At 43.6% G+C, this 21,780-nt stretch overlaps 1 protein-coding gene across 2 annotated transcripts in view; it reads left to right on the top strand.

The window, feature by feature from the left end:
- The first annotated feature begins 16,356 nt into the window (after positions 1–16,356).
- LYPLA1 (lysophospholipase 1) overlaps positions 16,357–21,780 on the top strand; it is a 35,567-nt gene continuing 30,143 nt past the window's right edge. For both annotated transcript variants that reach the window (XM_017965341.4, XM_002758904.7), the window contains exons 1-2: positions 16,357–16,519; positions 17,321–17,352. In XM_017965341.4, coding sequence (XP_017820830.2) covers positions 16,451–16,519; positions 17,321–17,352 — 101 coding nt within the window. In that variant the 5' untranslated portion in view covers positions 16,357–16,450. The remainder of the gene's footprint in view (positions 16,520–17,320; positions 17,353–21,780) is intronic.

The raw sequence follows: 21,780 nt of genomic DNA, 5'->3' as shown, positions 1-21,780 counted from the left end.
ATGGTGAGCTCCTAGCAGGCTCCTGACTCTACCCTACTCCTGTGACTTTTTTTTTTCAAGTTCAAAATGGGTGATAAAGCAGTGGAGACAGCTTACAACAACAACATGCTTGGCTCAGGAACTGCTAACCAAGGTACAGTGCAGTGGTGGTTCAAGAAGTTTTGCAAGGGGCCGGGCGCGGTGGCTCACACCTGCTATCCCAGCACTTTGGGAGACCAAGGCAGGTAGATCACGAGGTCAGCAGTTCGAGACTAGCCTGACCAACATGGTGAAACCCCGTCACTACCAAAAATACAAAAATTTGCAGGGCATGATGGGGTGCGCCTGTAATCCTAGCTACTCAGGAGGCTGAGGCAGGAGAATACCTGGGAGGCAGAGGTAGCTGTGAGCTGAGATCACACCGCTGCACTCCAGCCTGGGCAGCAGAGTGACTCTGTCTCAAAGAAGAAGAAGAAGAAAGGAGAAGGAGAAGGAAGAAGAAAGAAGAAGAAGAAGAAGAAAAAGAAGTTTTGCAAAGGAGACGAGAGCCTTGAATATGAGAAGCCTAGTGGATGGCCATCAGCAGTTGACAACAACCAATTGAGAGCAATCCTCGAAGCTGATCCTCTTACAACACACAGGGAGTTGCCAAAGAACTCAACGTCAACCATTCTATGGTCATGTGGCACTTGAAGCAAATTGGAAAGGTAAAAAACTCGTTGAGTGGGTGCCTCATGAGCTGAGCGAAAATTTAAAAAACAACAGCATCGTTTTGAAGTGTCATCTCTTATTGTAGGTAGTAACGATGAACCACTTCTCAAGTGGTTTGTGAGGGACGATGAAAAGTGGGTTTTGTACAACAACCATCAACGACTAGGTCAGTGGTTGGACCCAGAAGAAGCTCCAAAGCACTTCCCAAAGCCAAACTGGCACCAAAAAAAGGTCATGGTAGGCCGGGCGCAGTGGCTCATGCCTGTAATCCCAGAACTTTGGGAGGCCGAGGCGGGTGGATCACGAGGTCAGGAGATAGAGATCAACCTGGGCAACACGATGAAACCCCATCTCTACTAAACATACAAAAAAATAGCTCAGTGTGGTGGCACATGCCTGTAGTTTCAGCCACTCGGGAGGCTATGGCAGGAGAATTGCTTGAACTCAGGAGGCTGAGATTGCAGTGAGCCGAGATCGCACCACTGCACTCCAGCCTGGGCAACAGCGTGAGACTCTATCTCCAAAAAAAAAAAGGGTGATGGCCACTGTTTGGTGGTCTGCTGAGGGTATGATCCACCAGAGCTTTCTGAATCCCAGTGAAACCATTACCTCTGAGAAGTGTGCTCAGCAAATTGATGAGATGTGGTGAAAACTGCAATGCCTGCAGCCGGAACAGGTCAACAGAAAGGGACCGATTCTTCACGACAACACCTTGCACAACCAGTGTCTCAAAAGTTGAACGAATTGGGCTACAAAGTTTGGTGTCATCCGTCATAGTCACCTGACAAGCTGCCAACTGACCACCACTTCTTCAAACATCGCGACAATGTTTTGCAGGGAAAATGCTTCCACAACTAAGAGGATGCAGAAAATGCTTTCCAAGAGTTCATCGAATCCTGAAGCACCGATTTTTACACCACAGAAATTAACAAACTTATTTCTCGTTGAAATTAACAAACTTATTTCTCATTGGCAAACATGTGTTGATTGTAATGATTCCTATTTTGATTAATAAACATGTGTTTGAGCCTAGTTATACTGATTTAAAATTCATGGTCTGAAACCGCAATTACTTTTGCACCAGCCTAATATCATATTTTGACTGTACCTTTTCTATGTTTAGATACCCAAAATACTCACCACAGTGTTGCAATTGCCTACAATATTGAGTAGAGTGACATGCTGTACAGGTATATCCTATATGTATAGTAGACTAGACCATCTAGGCTTCTGTAAGTTTCTTTATGACAACTGCATCTAATGATGCATTTTTCAGAATGTATCCCCGTCATTAAGTGACTGTATTTGCATATCTAAACATAGTATGTGCTATACTTGTATATGGCTGACATAGCAGTCCATTTGTTTACACCAGCATTGTCACAAACGTGAGTAATGTGTTGTGGTACAACCTTGTGACAGCTATGACATTACTAAGTGAAAAGAATTTTTTTTTTTTTTTCAAGAAGGAGTCTCACTCTTGACCTCAGGTGATCCACCTGCCTCGGCCTCCCAAAGTGCTAGGATTACAGGCATGAGCCACTGTGCCCGGCCAAATTTTTTACTCTCATTAGAATCTTACAGGACCGTTGTCACACATGTGGTCTGTCATTGACTGATGTGTCATCATGCTGTGCGTGACTGTGTTTTGAATTAGATGATGGTGGTGGTTGTACAAACTTCAGATCTCGCACTTTAAATGGGTACATGGTATGTGAATTCTAGCTTAATAAAGCTATTTTTTAAAAGGTCTTTTTAAAAAAGAAGATGTCGATAAAATAACTAGCCTTATGCCTATGAAAAGGAAATTAATTTTATAGTTGAAAACCTTTCCCCAGACCAGGTGTGTTGGCCCATGCCTGTAATCTTAGCACTTTGGGAAACCAAGTAGGAGGATCACTTGAGACCAGGAGTTTGAGACCAGCCTGGGCAACATAGTGAGACCCCGTTTCAATACAAATATTAAAGAAAAAAATGAGCAGCACATGGTGGTGCATGCCTGTGTTCCCAGCCACTCACGAGACTGAAGTCGATTAGAATGGCATTAGCCTTGGTGGGCATCAAGGCTGCGGTGAGCTGCAATGGTGCCACTGCACTCCAGCCTGGGTGACAGAGTAACATCCCATTTCAAAAAAGAAAGAAAGAGGCCGGGCATGGTGGCTCATGCCTGTAATCCCAGTACTTCGGGAGGCCAAGGCAGCTGGATCACGAGGTCAGGAGTTCAAGACCAGCCTGGCCAAAATGGTGAAATCCCATCTCTACCAAAAATTATGAAAAAACAATTAGTCAGGCACAGTGGCAGTCGCCTCTAATCCGAGCTACTGGGGAGGCTGAGGCAGGAGAATTGCTTGAACCCGGGAGGCAGTGAGCCCAGATTGCACCACTGCACTCCAGCCTGGGTGACAGAGTGAGACTCCATTAAAAGAAAGGCAGGAAGGCAGGAAGGCAGAAAGAAAGAGAGAAAGAGAGATAGAGAGAGGGAGGGAGGGAGAACGAAAGAAGAAGAGAGAGAGAAAGAGAAAAAAAAAGGAAGAAAGAGAGAAAGAAAGGGAGAAAGAAAGAGAGAAAGTGAAAAAGCAAACAAGATAAAACAACCCAACTGTTTCCACAATGAAAACATCAGGTCTAAATAGCTTTACTGGTAAATTCTTGCAAACATTTAAGAAGAAATAATATGAGTTCCATAAAACTGTTTCAGACTTTTGAAGAGAGTGGAATACTCCAACTCATTCTGAGGCCAGTACTATCCTGATATCAAAACCAGATAAAGATATTACAAGAAAAGAGAACTACAAATCCATATACTTCATAAAGAAAATTCTTAACAACTTTTAACAAATTAAATCCAACTAAATATATAAAAGACAATAGGTAATGACCAGCTGGGGTTTATCCCAGGAAGGCAAAATTATCTTAATATTTAAAAAATTTGTCAATATAATTCGTTATATTAACAGACTTAAAAATTATTTTAATAAATGTAGAAAAAGCATTTGTCACAAAAGGTTGATTTATTACAATAATTCTCAGCAATTGAGGAATGAAAGGAACTTCCTTAACCTAATAAAGTGTATATACAAAACAGTTACAGGCCAGGGCAGACACGGTGACTGACGCCTGTAATCCCAGCACTTTGGGAGGCTGAGGCATGTGGATCACCTGAGATTAGTAGTTCCAGACCAGACTGGCCAACATGGTGAAACCCGATCTCTACTAAAAGCACAAAGAAGTAGCCACACATGGTGGTGGGCATCTGTAATCCCAGCTACTGGGAAGGCTGAGGCAGGAGAATCACTCAAACTGGGAGGCACAAGTTGCAGTGAGACCAGATGGCACCATTGCACTGCAGCCTGGGTGACAAGGGCAAAACTGTCTCAAAACACACACACACACACACACAAATTACAGGCTGGGCATGGTGGCTCATGCCTGGAATCCCGGCACTTTGGGAGGCTGAGGTGGGTGTATCACTTGAGGTCAGGAGTTTAAGACTAGCCTGGCCAACGTGGTAAAACCCTGTCTCTACTAAAAATGCAAAAATTAGCTGGGCACAGTGGTACGTTCCTGTAATCCCAGCTACTTGGGAGGCTGAGGCAGGAGGATCACTTGAACCTGGGAGGCGGAGGTTGCAGTGAGTTGAGGTCATGCCAAAGCACTCCAGCCTGGGTGACAAAAAACTAAATAAACATAAAAATAAAGATCTCAAATTAACAACCTAATCTCCTACCTGAAAACACACACTGGCACGTGCGTGCGCGCGCGCACACACACACACACACACGCCCTAACCCAAAGTAAACAGAAAAAAGAAAATAATAAAACTAGAGTGGAAATAAATGCAATAGAGACCAGGCTTTGGTGGCTCATGCCTGTAATCCCAGCACCTTGAGAGGCTGAGATGGGTGGATCACTTGAAGTCTGGAGTTTAAGACCAGCCTGGGCAACATGGAGAAACCCCGTCTCAACCAAAAATACAAAAATGAGCCAAGTATGGTGGTGCATGCCTGTAATCCCAGCTTCTCAGGAGGCTGAAGCAGGAGAATCGCTTGAATCTGGGAGGCGGAGGTTGCAATAAGCTGAGATCGCGCCACTGCACTCCAGCCTGGGTGACAGAGTCAAACAATCTCAAAAAGCGAACAACAACAACAACACTTACAGGCCAGGTGCAGTGGCTCACACCTGTAATTCCAGCATTTTGGGAGGTTAAGGTGGGAGGATTGCTTGAGCCCAGAATTTCAAGACCAGCCTGGGAAACATAGTGGAACCCCCATCTCTATAAAACATTAAAAAAAAGTTAGCTGGGTGTGGTGGCTCAGGCCTGTAGTCCCAGCTGAGGTGGAAGGATCACTTGAGCCCAGGAGGTGAAGGCTGCAGTGAGACGTGATTTTGCTACTGCACTCCAGCCCGGGTGACAAAGTGAGAGCCTGTATCAAAAAAGAAAAAAAAAACTTACACTTAGCATTATATTTAAGGATGAAAGACTGAATACTCTTGCCTTAATATCTGGAACGAAGTAACATTCATTCACGACTTCAATGGAGGTCCTGGATAATGTGATATAGCAAAAGAAAGAAATAAACACACTCATTGGGAAAAAGGCGAAACTGTGTTTATTTGCAATTACATCATTGTCTAAAGAATCCTAAGAAATCTACAAAAAGAGCTACCAGAATTTTTATGTGGGTAGAGAAAAATTGCAAATACAAAATCAATGTGCAAGGATCAATTCTATTTCTATATCTAGCAATAAATCAAATTGAAATTTAAACTACCATTTATGGTAGCATGGAAAATATGAAATTCCTAGGGATAAATTTAATAAGAGATATGCAGACCTATACATTGAAAAGTACAAAACAAAGCTGACAGAAATTCAAGGTGACCTAAATGAATTGGAAGATACACTAGTTCATGGATCAGAAGATTCTGTGTTCTTCAAATTGGTCTGCAGATTTAAGGCAATTTCAGTGAAAATCCTACTAGCCTTGTAAGGAGGAATAGGCAAGACAATTCCAAAATGAATGTGGAAATGCTCGAATAGCCAAAATAACTTCAAGATAGAAAAACAAAATAGGAGGAGTTACAGTCATTGATTTTAGGCTTACAGAGCTAGACCAGTCCAGACGAGGTGGTATTGGCTAGACATACAGATCAATGGAATATCACAAAGAACTCAGAAGCAGGTTCACAAATTTATGGACAGCTGATTAACATCTTTATTAAAACACAATTCACATATTTAAAATATGCAATTGAGTGATTTTTAGTACACTCAGACTTGTGCAACCATCACCACAATGCAATCTTAGAATATTTAAGTTACCCACAAAGAAAACCCTATATTGATTAATAGTCACTCCCCATTTCCTCCTAAATCTCCCCAACCCCCTGTCCCTAGGCAGTCACCAATCTACTTTCTGTCACTATGGACTTGCATATCTTGACATTTTATATAAATGTTATCATGCAATATGTGGTCTTTTTCCTTTCTGGAATTGCCCAAAATTTGGTGGGAGGAACAGCTAAGTTGTCTCCCATATGTAGCCAGTTATTCCAATACCATTTGTTGAACATTTTCTTCCCCCACCCACCACTGGTTTGAAATGTTAATGAAATACCTTCATCATATACCTACTTCTCCCACATAAGTTTGTATTTTCCTCAGAGTCTAATTCTATTCTAGAAATAAATCCAAGTCACAAGAGTATTGACTAAACGATCTAATTTGCTTTTTTTTTTTTTTTTTTGCTGTGCTAGTAATTTGCTATTGCAATTTCTGTTATCCTAAATGATGTCATACATTTGGGAAGATTAGTGCCACCTCAGTACTCTTTTTTTTTTTTTTTTAAGATGGAGTTGCCCAGGCTGGAAATCTGGTGGGATCTCCGCTCACTGTAACCTCTGCCTTCTGGGTTCAAGCTATTCTCCTGCGTCAGCCTCCCGAGCAGCTGGGATTACAGGCACATGCCATAATGCCCCATTAATTTTTTTTTTTAAATACAGATGGGGTTTCAGCCAGGCTGGTCTCAAACTCCAGACCTCAGGTGATTCCCCTGCCTCGGCCTCCCAAAGTGCTGGGATTACAGGTGTGAGCCACCGTGCTGGGCCCTATTTCTTTTTTAATATTAATGAATATTCCTGTATGTTTATTCTCCCATGTAAATACATTTTGTAAGTATTTAAATTAAAAAGTTGTATTGGGCCAGGCGCAGTGGCTCACACCTGTAATCCCAGCACTTTGGGAGGCTGAGGCAGGGAATCACTTGAGGTCAGGAGTTTGAGACCAGCTTGACCAACATGGAGAAACCCCTGTCTCTACTAAAAATAGGAAATTAGCCGGGTGTGGTGGCACATGCCTGTAATCCTAGCCACTAGGGAGGCTGAGGCAGGAGAATCGCCTGAAACCAGGAGGCAGAAGTTGCAGTGAGCCTAGATCAAGCCATTGCACTCCAGCCTAGGCATCAAGAGTGAAATTCCACCCCAAAAATAAATAAATAAATAAAAAGTCTTATTCAGGTATTTAAATATCATTTTTATTAAAGCATAATATTTTCAGACTTTAATGGGGATTACATTGCATTAGTGGATTAATTCTGAGAAAATTGACAACCTTACAATATGAGATTTTCCTATCCAATTGTTTGTCTTTTTTGTACTTTGGTAGCTTTTTACTTTTCCTGATATAGGCCTTGTACATTTGAGTTTTTTTGTTTGTTTGTTTGTTTTCGAGACAGTCTTGCTCTGTCACCCAGGCTGGAGTGCAGTGGTATGATCTCAGCTCACTGCAACCTCTGCCTCCCCGGTTGAAGCAATTCTCCTGCCTCAGCCTCCTGAGTAGCTGGGATTATAGGCTTCCACCACTAGGCCTGGCTAATTTTTGTATTTTTAGTAGAGATGGGGTTTCACCATGTTATTCAGGCTGGTCTCAAACTCCTGACCTCAGGTGATCCACCTGCCTCGGCCTTCCAAAGTGCAGGGATTACAGGCCTGAGCCACCGTGCCTGGCCTGTACATTCAAGTTTTGCTTGCGTAAAGTAAAACTGTCTTTGTTTGTTGATGTCATAATCTTATTTACAGAAAATCCTAAAAACAGCCAGGTATGGTGGCTCACACCTGTAATTCCAGTGCTTTGGTAGGCCAAGGCAGGCTGATCTGGAGATCAAGTGATTGAGACCATCCTGGCTAACATAGTGAAACCCCATCTTTACTAAAATACAAATATTAGCTGGGCATGGTGGTGCACGTCTATAGTCCTAGCTACTTGGGAGGCTGAGGCAGGAGAATTACCTTAATTCGGGAGGCAGAGGTTGCAGTGAGCGGAGATCGTGCCACTGCACTCCAGCCTGGTGACAGAGGAGAGTCCATCTCAAAAAAAAAAAAAAAAAGAGCAAAAGAAAAGCCTAAAGACTCTACCAAGAAACCTGTTATAACTAATAAACAAATTCAGTAAAGTTACAAGATAAAAAATCTACATACAAAAATAAGTTGTGTTAGTTACCTTCGCAATAAATATTCAAAAAAATTTTAAATCCCATTTATAATAGTATAAAAAATAATAAAATACTTAGGCATAACTTTAACCAAGAAGGTGAAAGATCTATGAAACTGTAAAACAGTGATGAACGAGATTAGACAAAAATAAATGGCAAGATTTCACGTTTATGGATTGCAAAAATTTGTTTGGTTAAAAATGTCCATATGACTCATCAATCTGCAGATTTACAGATTCGATGCAATCCCTATCAATCCAATGTCTACCAAAATCCCAATGGCATTTTTTGCAGATATGGAAAAAAATTCCTAAAATTCTTATGGAATGACAAAAGGCTCCTAATTGCCAAAAGAATGTTGAGAAAGAACAAAGCTGGAGGCATCACACTTCCTGAATTCAAATTATTATATCTTACAAAGCTATAGCAATCAAAGCAGTATGGGATTGACGTAAAAATAGACACATACAGCTGGGCATGGTGGCGCGTACCTGTAATCCCAGCTACCCAGGAGGCTGAGGCAGGAGAATTGCCTGAACCCAGGAGGCGGAGGTTGTGGTGAGCCGAGATCGCGCCATTGCACTCCAGCCTGGGTAACAAGAGCGAAACTCCGTCTCAAAAAGCAAAAAAAAAAAAAAAAAAAGACAAAAAAATAGACACATACACAAGTTAACAGAATAGAAAGCCCAGAAATAGTTCCATGCATATAAATCAACTAATTTTTAACAAGGGCACCACAAATACACAATGGGAAAGGATAGTTTTTTAAGTAATTGACGTCAGGAAAACTGTATATCCATGTGGAAAAGAATGAAATTGGATTCTTATTTACACACAATACACAAAAATACACTCAAAATGGATTAAAGTCTTAAACATAAGACCTGAAACCAGAAAACTTTTAGAAAGAAACATAGTAAAATGGTCTCCTTAATGTTGGTCTTGGCAATGATATTTTGGATATGACACCAAAAGCACAGGCAATACCAGCAAAAATAAACAAGTAGGATTATATCAGACCAAAAAACTTCTGCACAGCAAGGAAACAATCAACAAAATGAAAGGGCAACCTACAGATGAGAGAAAATATTTGCAAACCGTGTATCTGATAGGAGGTTCATATTCTAAATATACATGGCATTCATAAAACTTAGTCAAGTTATTTGTTTTTGGGTTTTTTTGAATAGCAAAAAAACCCAAAAACAAATAACTTAACTAAAATATGAGCAGAGGAACTGAATAGACATTTCACACAAGAGGACATGCAAATGGCCAGCAGAAATATGAAAAGATGCTCAACATCATTGATCATCAGGGAAATGCAAATCAATACCTCAGAAAGACATCATCTTACACCTGTTAGGGTGACTATTATACAAAAAGCAGAAGACAGCTGCTGGCAAGGATGTGGAGAAAAGGGAACCTTTGTACACTGCTGGTAGAAATGCAAATTGCTGTAGTCGTTATGGAAAACAGTATGGATGGAGATTCCTCAAAAAATTATACATAGAACGATCATATGATTTCACAATCCTATTTATGGGTATATAGCCAAAGGAATTGAAATCAGGATCTCAAAGATATATTTGCATGCCCGTGTTTATTGCAGTATTATTCACAGTAGCCAAGATATGGAGACAACCTAAATGTATATCAAGAAATGAATGGATAAAGAAATACAATGGAATATTATTTAGCCTTAAAAATACAAACAAAAAATCCAGCCATTTGGGACAACATGGTAGGAACTGGAGGTCAGTGTGTTAAATGAAATAAACCAGAGAGAGAAGGACAAATGCCGTATGATTTCACTTATGTGTGGAATATCAAATAGTCAAGCTCAGAGAAGCAGAATGTTGGTTGCCAGAGGCTGAGGAGAGGGGTAAATGGAGAAGTGAAAGATGAAGGGTACAAAGTTTCAGTTATGCAAGATAAATTCTGGAGATCTATAAAACACACTGCTTATAACAATAGTGTCTATTTAAAATTGCTAGGAAGATAGACCTTCTGTTAAATGTTCTTACTAAAACCAACCAACAAAAACAAAAACCTCCACAATATGTTTATTTTTATTTTTGAGACAGGCTCTCACTCTGTCACCTATCCTGGAGTGCAGTAGTGCTTTTATTTATTTATTTATTTTGAGACAGAGTTTCCCTCTTGTTGCCCAAGCTGCAGTGCATTGATGCAGTATCTGCTCACTGCAACCTCTGCTTTCCAAATTCAAGTGATTCTCCTGCCTCAGCCTCCCAAGTAGCTGGGATTACAAGTGCCCACCAACATGCCAGCTAATTTTGTATCTTTAGTAGAGACAGGTTTCTCCGTTAGTCAGGCTGGTCTCAAACTCCCGACCTCAGGTGATCCGCCCACTTCAGCCTCCCAAAGTGCTGGGATTAGAGGCTGAGCCACCACTCCCAGCGCATGCTATCATGTCTCACTGCAGCCTCAACCTCCTGGGCTCAGGTAATCCTCCTGCCTCAGCCCCTCAAGTACCTGGGACTACAGGTGCACACCACAACACACTTAATTAAACAAAAGTAGAAACAAGGTCTTCCTGTGTTGCCCAGGCTGCTTTCTCAATCCTGGGCTCAAGTGATCTTTCCACTTCAGTCTCCCAAAGTGTTGGGATTACAGGCAAGAGCCAATGCATCTGGTTAAAATACCCAACAATAATATTAGTAAAGAGGGTGGGGCCAGGTGCGGTGGCTCAGGCCTGTACTCCCAGTACTTTGGGAGGCCAAGGCGGGCAGATCACAAGGTCAGGAGATCGAGACCATCCTGGCCAACATGGTGAAACCCTGTCTCTACTAAAAATGCAAAAATTAGCTGGGGGTGGTGTCAGATGCCTGTAATTCCAGCTATTCCGGAGGCTGAGGCAGGAGAATCGCTTGAACCATGGAGGCAGAGGTTACAATGAGCCGAGATTGCACCACTGGACTCCAGCCAGTGGACCACTGGCGGCAGAGTGAGACTTCATCTCAAAAAACAAAAACAAAAACAAAATTAGCAGGGTGTGGTGGCATATGCCTGTAATCCCAGCTACTAGAGAGGCTGAGGCAGGAGAATTGCTTGAACCCAGAGGTAGAGGTTGCAGTGAGCCGAGATCACAGCACTGCACTCCGACCTGGGCAACAAGAGCGAAACTCCGTCTCGGAAAAAAAAAAGAGAGTGGGAGGAAACTTTGGGAGGCGATGGATATGTTTATGACTTTTATGGTGGTGATGGTTTCATGAGTGTATACTTGTCCCTAGACACATCAAGACGATGTCAATCATACCCCAATAAAGTGGTTTTTAAAAAATTTGCTCTGTCACCCAGGCTGGAGTACAATGGCATGATCTCGGCTCACTGCTATCTCCATCTCCCAGGTTTAAGTGATTCTCTGTGTCTCATCCTCCCAAGTAGCTGGGATTACAAGCATCCACCACCATGCCTGGCTAATTTTTGTATTTTCAGTACAGATGTAGTTTCCCATGTTAGTCAGGCTGATCTCAGACTCTCCAACCTCAGGTGATCCACCTGTCTTAGCCTCCCAAAGTACCGGGATTACAGGAATGAGCCACTGCACTTGGCCTTTTTTTTTTTTTTTTGGCGATAATCTCATTCTATTGCTCAGGCTGGCCTATGTTTATTTTTTTAAATTTCTATTGTGAATATTTCTCTTCCATTTACATACTATAACCAGCTATTGTTTGTATATAGAATAACTATTCCTTTTTGTATGTTGATTTAGTAATTGGTTATATTACTAAGTTTTCCTTTTTTCTTTTTTGAGACAGAGTCTCACTCTGTTGCCCAGGCTGCAGTGCAGTAGCCCATCTAGGCTCACTGCAACCTCCGCCTCCTGGGTTCAAGTGATTCTCCTGCCTCAGCCTCCTGAGTAGCTGAGATTACAGGCTTGTGCCACCAAAACTAATTTTTATATTTTTAGTAGAGACAGGGTTTCACCATGTTGTTCAGGCTGGTCTTGAACTCCTGACCTCTTGATTCGCCCACCTGGGCCTCCCTAAGTGCTGGGATTACAGGCATGAACCACTGTGCCTGGCCTTATTAGTAAATTTTCTTGTTAAAAATTTTTACTTTGTGGGGGGCAAGTGAGGACAGGGTCTTGCTGTATCATCAGGCTGGAGTGCAGTGGCATGAACAAGGCTCACTGCAGCCTGGACCTCCTGGGCTCAAGTGACACCCCTGCCAAAACCTCCTGAGCCCAGCTAATTTTTTCTTTTTAATTTTTTGTAGACAGGGTCTCGCTCTGTTGCCTAGGCTGATCTTGAACTCCTGGACTCAAGCAATTCTCCCACCTCAGCCTCCCAAACTGTTGGGATGACAGGTGTGAGTCACCGCACCCAGCCTGGTTAGTAATTTTTAAATGCTCTTATTATGTTTTTGCTTTGTACAAATCATATCCTCTAAATAAAGGATAATTTTGTCTTTTTAAATTATTATATTTATTTAATTCCCTTAACTGGGGAAGAGAGACATCATTTCCATAGAAAGCTCCTTGGAGGATACAAAACTTGGGTAATGTTGTAGGTATAGTAGCATAGACACTTAGTCCTACTTCCCAATAATGGAGTAAATTAATAGAATGCTTGGTGGCCCCTAGAACTCGCTGCTTATTACATCATAGAAAAACTCAGCATAATAGTGATTTGAAACAAGTTCACGGTAAGAACTAGAGAGTTTTCTTTTCTGGATTACCCTGAGAGGCATTAGAACCAGAGCAACTTCACCTTGAATGGAGGCGGGTAGAGACCTGCTGGGCTGCATTCCCACGAGGTTAGGTATTCTTAGTCACAGGATGAGATTGGTATCACAGGACACAGGTCATAAAGACCCTGCTGATGAAACAGGATGCAGTAAAGAATCCAGTCCAAACCCACCAAAACCAATATGGGAAGGAAAGTGACCACTGGTCATCCTCACTGCTCATTAAACACTTACTATATATAACGTATTAGCATGCTAAAAGACACTCCCATCAGCTCCATGATAGTTTCCAAATGCCACGGCCAGGTAGGGAAACCTATATGGTCAAAAGAGGAACCTTTAGTTCCAGGAATCTCTGCCCATTTACCAGAAAACTCATGAATAATCCATCCCTTGTTTAATGTATAAGCAAGAAATAACTATTAGTATACTCAGTCCAGCAGCCCTTAGTCCTGCTCTGCCTACAGAGTAGCCATTCTTTTACTTTTTTGCTTCTCTAATAAACTTGCTTTCACTTCACTCTATGAACCCAAATTCTTTCTTGTCAGAGATCCAATAATCTTCTCTTGGGATTGGGTTCCCTTTCTGGTAACATTAACATCACAACTAAGTGACTTAGCCTGATATAAATGTACACAAGTATATGAAATGTGAATCCAGCTAGTATCATTTTCAATAAATTGGCATCAATTTAAAACTTTTGGAGAATCCACAAAATTCACATTGTCCAAATCCAATCCACAAGAATGATTAAAAACAGTGTAAGACCCCAAAGCCCTCACAACGCTGGTTTACAGGAAACCAGTCCAGATCCAGACCACAAGAGAGGGCTCTTTGATCTCACGCGAGAAAGAATTCAGGGTTGGGCAGACAGTGGTGACTCACACCTGTAATCTCAGCACTTTGGGAGGCCGAGGCTGGTGGATTTCCTGAGGTCGAGAGTTCGAGACCAGCCTGACCAACATGGAGAAACTGATCTCTAATAAAAATAGAAAATTAGCTGGGTATGGTGGCACATGCCTGTAATTTTAGCTACTCAGGAGGCTGAGGTCAAAGAATCACTTGAACCCGGGAAGTGTAGGTTACAGTGAGCTGAGATCTCTCCATTGCACTCCAGCCTGGACAACAAGAGTGAAACTCTGTGTCAAAAAAAAAAAAAAAAAAAAAAAGAATTCAGGGCAAGTCCATACAGTAAAGTGATAGCAAGTTTATTAAGGAATAGGCTGGTAGCGGTGGCTTCAAGCCTGTAATCCCAGCACTTTGGGAGGCCGAGGCGGGCAGATCAGGAGGTCAGGAGTTGGAGACCAGCCTGGCCAACATGGTGAAGCCCCATTTCTACCAAAGATACAAAAAATTAATCGGGCGTGGTGGCAGACACCTGTAATCCCAGCTACTCGGTAGGCTGAGGCAGGAGAACTTCTTGAATCCAGGAGGTGGAGGTTGCAGTGAGCTGAGATTGCACTCCAGCCTAGGTGACGGGGCAAGACTGGCTAAAAAAAAAAAAAAAAAAGAAAAGTAAAGGAATAACAGAATGGCAACTCCATAACAGGTTGCCCATTTTTATGGTTATTTCTCGATGATATGCTAAACAAGGGATGGATTATTCATGCCAGAGAGGGTAACTTCCTGACATTACCATGGCATTCGTAAACTGTCATGGTGTTCATGGGAATGTAGCAGTGAGGACGGCCAGAGGTCAGTAAAGCCGGCTTCTTCTTCTTCTTTTTTTTTTTTTTTTTTTAAATAAAGACGGGGTTTCACCATGTTGGTCAGGCTGGTCTTGAACTCCTGATCTCAGGTGATCCGCCAGCCTTGGCCTCCAAAGTGCTTGGATTACAGGCGTGAGCTACCGCGCCTGGCCAAACCAGCTTCTTTATGGCAAACTGTTTTATCAGCAAGATCTTTATGACCTGTATTTTAGGCTTTCTATCTCATCCTGTGACTTAGAATGCCTTAACCTTTGGGAATGCAGCCCAGTAGGTTTCAGCCTCATTACTTAGCTCCTATTTAAGATAAAGATGGAGTTGGCCGGTCATGATCTCTCACGCCTGTAATTCCAGCACTTTTGGAGGCCGAGGCGGGAGGATCACGAGGTCAGGAGATGGAGACCAACCTGGTCAACATGGTGAAAACCCATCTCTACTAAAATAGAAGAAAAACTCAATGTAAAAAAATATATATATATCCAGGCATGGTGGCGTGCACCTGTAGTCTCGGCTACTCAGGAGGCTGAGGCGGGGGAATTGCTTGAACCCCGGAGGCGGAGGTTACTGGACTCCAGCCTGGCGACAGAATAAGACTCCATTTCATTAAAAAAAAAAAAAAAAAAAAAAAAAAAAGATGGAGTTGCTCTGGTTCACACGCTCCTGACACCTCCGACATTGGTTGTTTTTGAGACAATCTCACTCTCACTGTCTTCCAGGCTGAACCCACCTCCCTGGTTCAAGCGATTCCCCTGCCTCAGCCTCCTGAGTAGCTGGGATTACAGGCGCACGCCACCACATTCAACTAATTTTTGTATTTTTAGTAGAGACGGGGGTTTCACCATGTTGGTCAGGCTGATCTCGATCTCCTGACCTCGTGATCTGCCCTCCTTGGCCTCGGAAAGCATTACAGTCGTGAGCCACCGCGCCCGACCGGGTTGGTGGTGTTTTTTTCAGGTGGTGTTTTTCCTTCCCAATCGTACTCTAAGGATTGTATTCAGTATGTCCTTTGAGTTTCTTCACTGAATTGTAAACTTCTGAAGGTCGGGGCATTTTGGCTTTAAGTGTTTCTGTCTCCTACCCTCTCCCAGATCTTACCACGTATTAGATATGCAATACATTTGTGAGTAAACTACACTTTAGGCCGTAAAGGCACCTGTGCACAAAAGGGCAGTCCAGTTCCGCGCTTAAATCTGTTCTGTGTCAATATCCGTCCGTCAATAAGTATTGTCGATCAATTTAAGGAAGTAGTGGATTTCTGGTGACAAACGTTTTCCTTTCCAACTGAAGTTTAACAAAGAGAAGCTGACCCCAAATCTACATACTGGTGTAGCCCCAAACAAAAATACTGCAAAAGCTCCACCAGCCTCTCCCAGTCCATCCAGAGTTTTACAAATAATAGACGCTGGCAGCAGGAAACCAAAAAGCCGCTGGGGTTGGGTGAATCGGCTCTGGGGCTCGTTCTTTTCACTACCACGCCAGAAAAGCGAAAGCCTAAGCCAGGATCCAAAAGACCAGCCCTGACCCAGCACCTGAGAGCGCATTTCCCCAGCCAGCACGGAGCATGCGCGGGCCGCTTGGCTTGGAGAAAGCTCAGCCGGGTCCGCGCTGCCGTCGCAGCCAATCAGAGGGAGGGAGCCGCCCGGACTCTGTGACGAGCGGAGGGAGGGGAGGTAGGTGACTGGCAGGGCAGGACAGATGGTGGACGCGGGGGCGCGCGCGGAGCAGGCGGAAGGAAGCGCGCCTCTCCTGAGCGCGCGCCCGGTGGGGCCGGCCGCGACTCGCCGCTCGCACGCCCTTGGGCCGGGGCAGTGAGCTCGCTGTTCCTTCCGCTTGCTGTGTGAGCTGAGCCAGTGTATGTGCGGCAATAACATGTCAGCCCAGCTGCCCGCCGTTGTCCCCGCTGCCCGGAAGGCCACCGCCGCGGTGAGTGGCGTAGGCGTGGGCTCGATGGGCCCACTGGGCCCGCCACCAGCGGCTGCCCCTCGCGCGGGGTGGGCGTTGCGGGCGGGTGGCGGCCTGCGGGCGAGGACGCTCCTCCCGGCCCGGGTGGGGTGCGGGTGGTCGGCGCGGCGGGGCCCGGGGTGGGGCGAGGGCAGCCGGGGGTCGCAGCCAGCGCGAGGGCCAGCCCCCGGCCACCCGGCCCTGCATTGCGGAGGTAGTGCGGCCCCGGGACCCCCGCGGCCCGGCCCGGCCCTGGGCAGGGCGTCCGCTTCTGCTGCGTGTTTCTGCCTGGTGTGTGGGTGAGGGAAACCTAAGTCCTCCGGGAAATCGCTTTATTGTCACCTCGCACTCTTGTCCTCAATGAAAGAAGTTTGAAGATTTAGTGTCCTGTATGGTCAGAGGTACTGTTTTTTAGGAAACTCGTGTGTGAGAACTCAAACTTACTTTTGTCCGCAGAAGCTTGCTTTTGTGATGGAAAAATTCTACAGGGTATGTGAGATGTTCCGGATTTGACTTGAAAGAGATAAACTGTTTTTCTTAGAATGTGCAGAATGTCTAACTGGGACCTCTGAGTGCTAACCCCCTCCTCCATTCATTATCTCAGGAAATAAAGGGAGAGAAGTTGATTGGAATTTTTGCTATTTAAAAGAGGTGCTGAAGATAGTGGTGTGTAAATTCCCTCATAGGTTTCATTCCGTTTTCCACCTTAAACAAACTAGTGTGTAACAATTCTGTGTGGGTTTATTTAAGCATTGCCTATTAATTTTTCCTCTTCTCTTATAGGTGATTTTCCTTCATGGATTGGGAGATACTGGGTAGGTACCATTATTATTAATAGTACCTAATGAAACTGGATCATGCAACTTTACGCGTTCAAAGGTTTAATGTTTAAGTACTCTAAAATTGTATTTTAAAAGATTGCTAGTTAGTATCTCTTACAGTGCGGTGATTTTAATTTTTGAAAACCCCCAGAATTTTCCCATTATCATCTTAAATTTCTTGATTTTTAACTCTGGTTTCTGGAACATAATAAAATTAGAAATTCCTCATTAGTTGCCTTGGGTGTTGGATAACAGAGATCAGTGGAGTGTTAGTAGGGACGATGTGCAATTGAGAGCTTTCCAGGGCAGTTAAAATTTCAGAGCAGACTGAAGAGAAGTAGTTGATTTCGATAAGAGAACTAGTGGCAGCATAAGGCATACAGCATTCTGAATAGGGGGATTAAATCTTCGGTGGTTCAGGCCTGTAATCCCCGCACGTTGGGAGGCCGAGGCAGGCGGATCATAAGGTCAGGAGATCAAGACCATCCTGGCCAACATGTGAAATGCCATCTCTACAAAAAATATAAAACTTAGCTGCGCGTAGTGGCGTGCGCCTATAATCCCAGCTACTTGGGAGGCTGAAGCTGGAGAATCGCTTGAACCTGGGAGGCAGAGGTTGAAGTGAGCCGAAATCGAGCCACTGCATTCCAGCCCGGGCAACAGAGCAAGACGAAGACGACTCCGTCTCAAAAAAAAAAAAAAAAAAGAAAGAAAGAAAAACAAAATGAATTGAAAGGCAGGGGAAGCAATTCAAAGATTTATTTGAAGCTTATGAAACACATTTTGTCGTACTAACTGTGCTTATTTTTATTTTATTTTGTATTTTGTTTGTTTACATCTTTTGTTATTTTTAGAGATGGGCTTACTCTGTCACCTAGGCTGGATTGCAGTTGTGGGATCATAACTCACTACAGCTTTGAACTCCCGGGCTCAAGTGATCCTCCAGCCTCAGCCTCCCAAAGCACAGAGATTAGAGGCAGGAGAGCCACCAGAGCCTGGCCTGTTTGTTATACTGACTTTAAATACATTATTTATCTTTCACTCAAGCTTTTTCTATATTGAGGCGTTTTTGTTTTTATATTTAATTTAAATCCGTGATAATCTGTGAAACTTAAGCAAAATATGAATGTTGTTTAAAAAATGCAGAAATAGGAGAAAACTGAAGATAAATAAAGTTTGATAAAGTAGCCCCAAAACAACTAAATCTTCTTTAAAATGAGCCGTGGGCAGGGCCTGGTGGCTCATACCAATAATCCCAGCACTTTGGTAGGCTGAGGTGGGCAGATCACCTGAGGTCAGGAGTTCAAGACTAGCCATTCGAGACCAACATGGAGAAACCGTGTCTCTACTAAAAATACAAAATTAGGCCGGGCATGGTGGCTCAAGCCTGTAATCCCAGCACTTTGGGAGGCTGAGGCGGGTGGATCATGAGGTCAAGAGATCGAGACCACCCTGGTCAACATGGTGAAACCCCGTCTCTACTAAAAAACACAAAAAATTAGCTGGGCATGGTCGCGCGTGCCTGTAATCCCAGCTGCTCGGGAGGCTGAGGTAGGAGAATTGCCTGAACCCAGGAGGCGGAGGTTGTGGTGAGCCGAGATCGCGCCATTGCACTCCAGCCTGGGTAACAAGAGCGAAACTCCAGCTTAAAAAAAAAAAAAATACAAAATTAGCCAGGAGTGGTGGTACACGCCTGTAATCCTAGCTACTTGGAAGGCTGAGGCAGGAGAATCACTGGAACCCAGGAGGCGGAGGTTGCAGTGAGCCAGGATCAAGCCATTGCACTCCGGCCTGTACAACAAGAGTGAAATTCCATTTCAAAAAAAAAAAAATGAACCACTGGGTCTGGTGCTGCTCACTCCTTTAATCCCAGCACTTTTGGAGGCCAAGGTGGGTGGTTCACTTGAGGTAAGGAGTTCAACACCAGCCTGGCCAACATGGTGAAATCCAGTCTCCACTAAAAATACAAAAATTAGCCAGGTGTGGTGGTGCATACTTGGAATTCCAACTACTAGGGAGGCTGAGACAGGAGAAGCACTTGAACCTGGGAAGCCACCTGTGAGCCAAGATCACATCACTGCACTCCAGCCTGGGCCACAGAGTCACAGAGTGAGACTATGTCTCCAGAAAACAAAAAACAAAAATTAAATGCCACTGGACTAGGGCTTTTTTTTTTTTTTTTTTTTTAAATAGAGTCTTGCTCTTGTTGCCCAGGTGGCACAATCTTGGCTCATTGCAACCTCTGCCTCCCAGGTTCAAGCCATTCTCCCGCCTCAGCCTCCCGAGTAGCTGGGATAACAGGCATGCACCACCATGCCCTGCTAACTTTGTATTTTTAGTAGAGAGAGGGTTTCTCTGTGTTGGGTACGTTGGTCTCGAACTCCCGACCTCAGGTGATCCACCTGCCTCTGACTCCCAGAGTGCTGGGATTACAGGTGTGAGCCACCATGCCGAGCCATTTTTTTTCTCTTTTTTAAAGACAGGGTCTGCCCTGTCACCCTGGCTGGAATGCAGTGGTGTGATCTTGGCTCACTGCAACCTCCGCCTTCCAGGTTCCTGGGCCTCCCAAGTAGCTGGGACTACAGGTGCTTGCCACCATGCCCAGCTAATTTTTATATTTTTAGTAGAGACAGAGTTTTACCATGTTGGTCAGGCTGGTCTCGAACTCTTGACCTCAAGTGATCCGCCTGCCTCAACCTCCCAAAGTGCTGGGATTGCAGGCCATACCTGGCCTAGATTAGTTCTTAAAAGTGATTTCCTATTTTTTGTCTAAGTAGAGGTATGGAATACTGACCTTATGTGGAGTTACAGAAAAGGTTGCAGGACTCTTTCTGGCAATCTAGTAGTCCTGTGAAAATGAACTTATTTTACCAAATGAAACTCAAATAGAATTTCTATTTTATGGCCAAAGTAGTAGAATGTCTGTTTTGTCGCCAAACCTTAATTGACGTTGCAAGTCAGAGTAGATTGCTACCCTGTAACTTTACCAGTAATGAGAGCTTCGGTGCCTGAATGACTAGTACAAGCCAAAAAAACTTGTCTAGGCAGATTCCACAGACTGAAGTTAAGTGAAAATGGTGAAGGTTATTAGGATAAAAAATACCAAGAACATCCATGACATCTTGACCAAAAGTTAAGTTTATATTAAAAAATTATCCTCCTATTTAACCTCTTGGGATTTAAAAAAATAAAAACAAAGGTCTCCAGTTCTGAAAATATTTGGTGGAATAGTGCTAAGGAAAAGCTGACTCTAGATTGGCTCTATGAGTGCATGATGAAACTTTGAACCTGTCAGTCTGATAAGTGGCAATTTGATATTTAAGTTACTATAGTCTCCCTTTACCCAAAGGTTTGTTTCCCATGGTTTCAGTTACCCGTGGTCAAGTGTGGTTCGAAATAAAAAATTCCAGAAATCATTTATAAGTTTAAAATTGTATACCATTCTTATATTTTATTAATTACTTTTTAATTTAATTTATTTATTTTTATTTATTTATTTTTGAGATGGAGTCTCACTTTGTCACCCAGGCTGGAGTGCAGTGGCGCGATGTTGGCTCACTATAATCTCCACCTCCCAGGTTCACACAATTCTCTGTCTCAGCCTCTGGAGTAGCTGGGTTTACAGGCACCCACTACCACACCCAGCTAATTTTTTGTATTTTTAGTAGAGATGGGGTTTCACTATCTTGGCCAGGCTGGTCTTGAACTCCTGCCCTCATGATCCACCCACCTCAGACTCCCAAAGTGCTGGGATTACAGGCAGGAGTCACCACGCCTGGCCAGTATTTATTTTATTTTTCATTGAGACAGAGTCTTGCTCTGTCACCCAGGCTGGAGTGTAGTGTTGTGATCTTGGCTCACTTCAACCTCCACACCCGGGTTCAAGCAATTCTTATGCCTCGGCCTCCTGAATAGCTGGGATTACAGGTGTGTTCCACCACATTCAGCTAATTCGTTTGTACTTTTAGTGGAAACAGGGTTTCACCATGTTGGCCAGGCTGGTGTCCAATTCCTGACCTCAAGTGAACCACATACCTTGGCCTTTCAAAGTGCTGGGATCATGGGAGTGAGCCACCATGCCTGACCTCAATGGCTCATTTTAGAGAAGATTTAGTTGTTTTGGGGATATTTTATCAAAATGCCTTTATCTTCAGTTTTCCTCTATTTCTGCAACTTCTTCTGAATGTTGTGATGAAATCTCATTCCATTCCACCCAGTTCACGAATCTTTCCTTTACCCAGTGTATCATACCGTATGCATTCACCATCCGTTAGTCAGTGGGTAGCCATCTGGGTTACCAGATCAACTGTTGCAGTATTGTTTGGCTTTTTTTTTTTGAGACAGAGTCTCGCCCTGTCACCCAGGCTGGAATGCAGTGCCACGATCATGGCTCACTGCAACCTCTGCCTTTTGGGTTCAAGT

This window comes from Callithrix jacchus, chromosome 16 (assembly GCF_049354715.1).
Source record: "Callithrix jacchus isolate 240 chromosome 16, calJac240_pri, whole genome shotgun sequence".
Lineage (NCBI taxonomy): Eukaryota > Metazoa > Chordata > Mammalia > Primates > Cebidae > Callithrix > Callithrix jacchus.
This window is presented reverse-complemented; position numbering and strand designations above follow the sequence as displayed.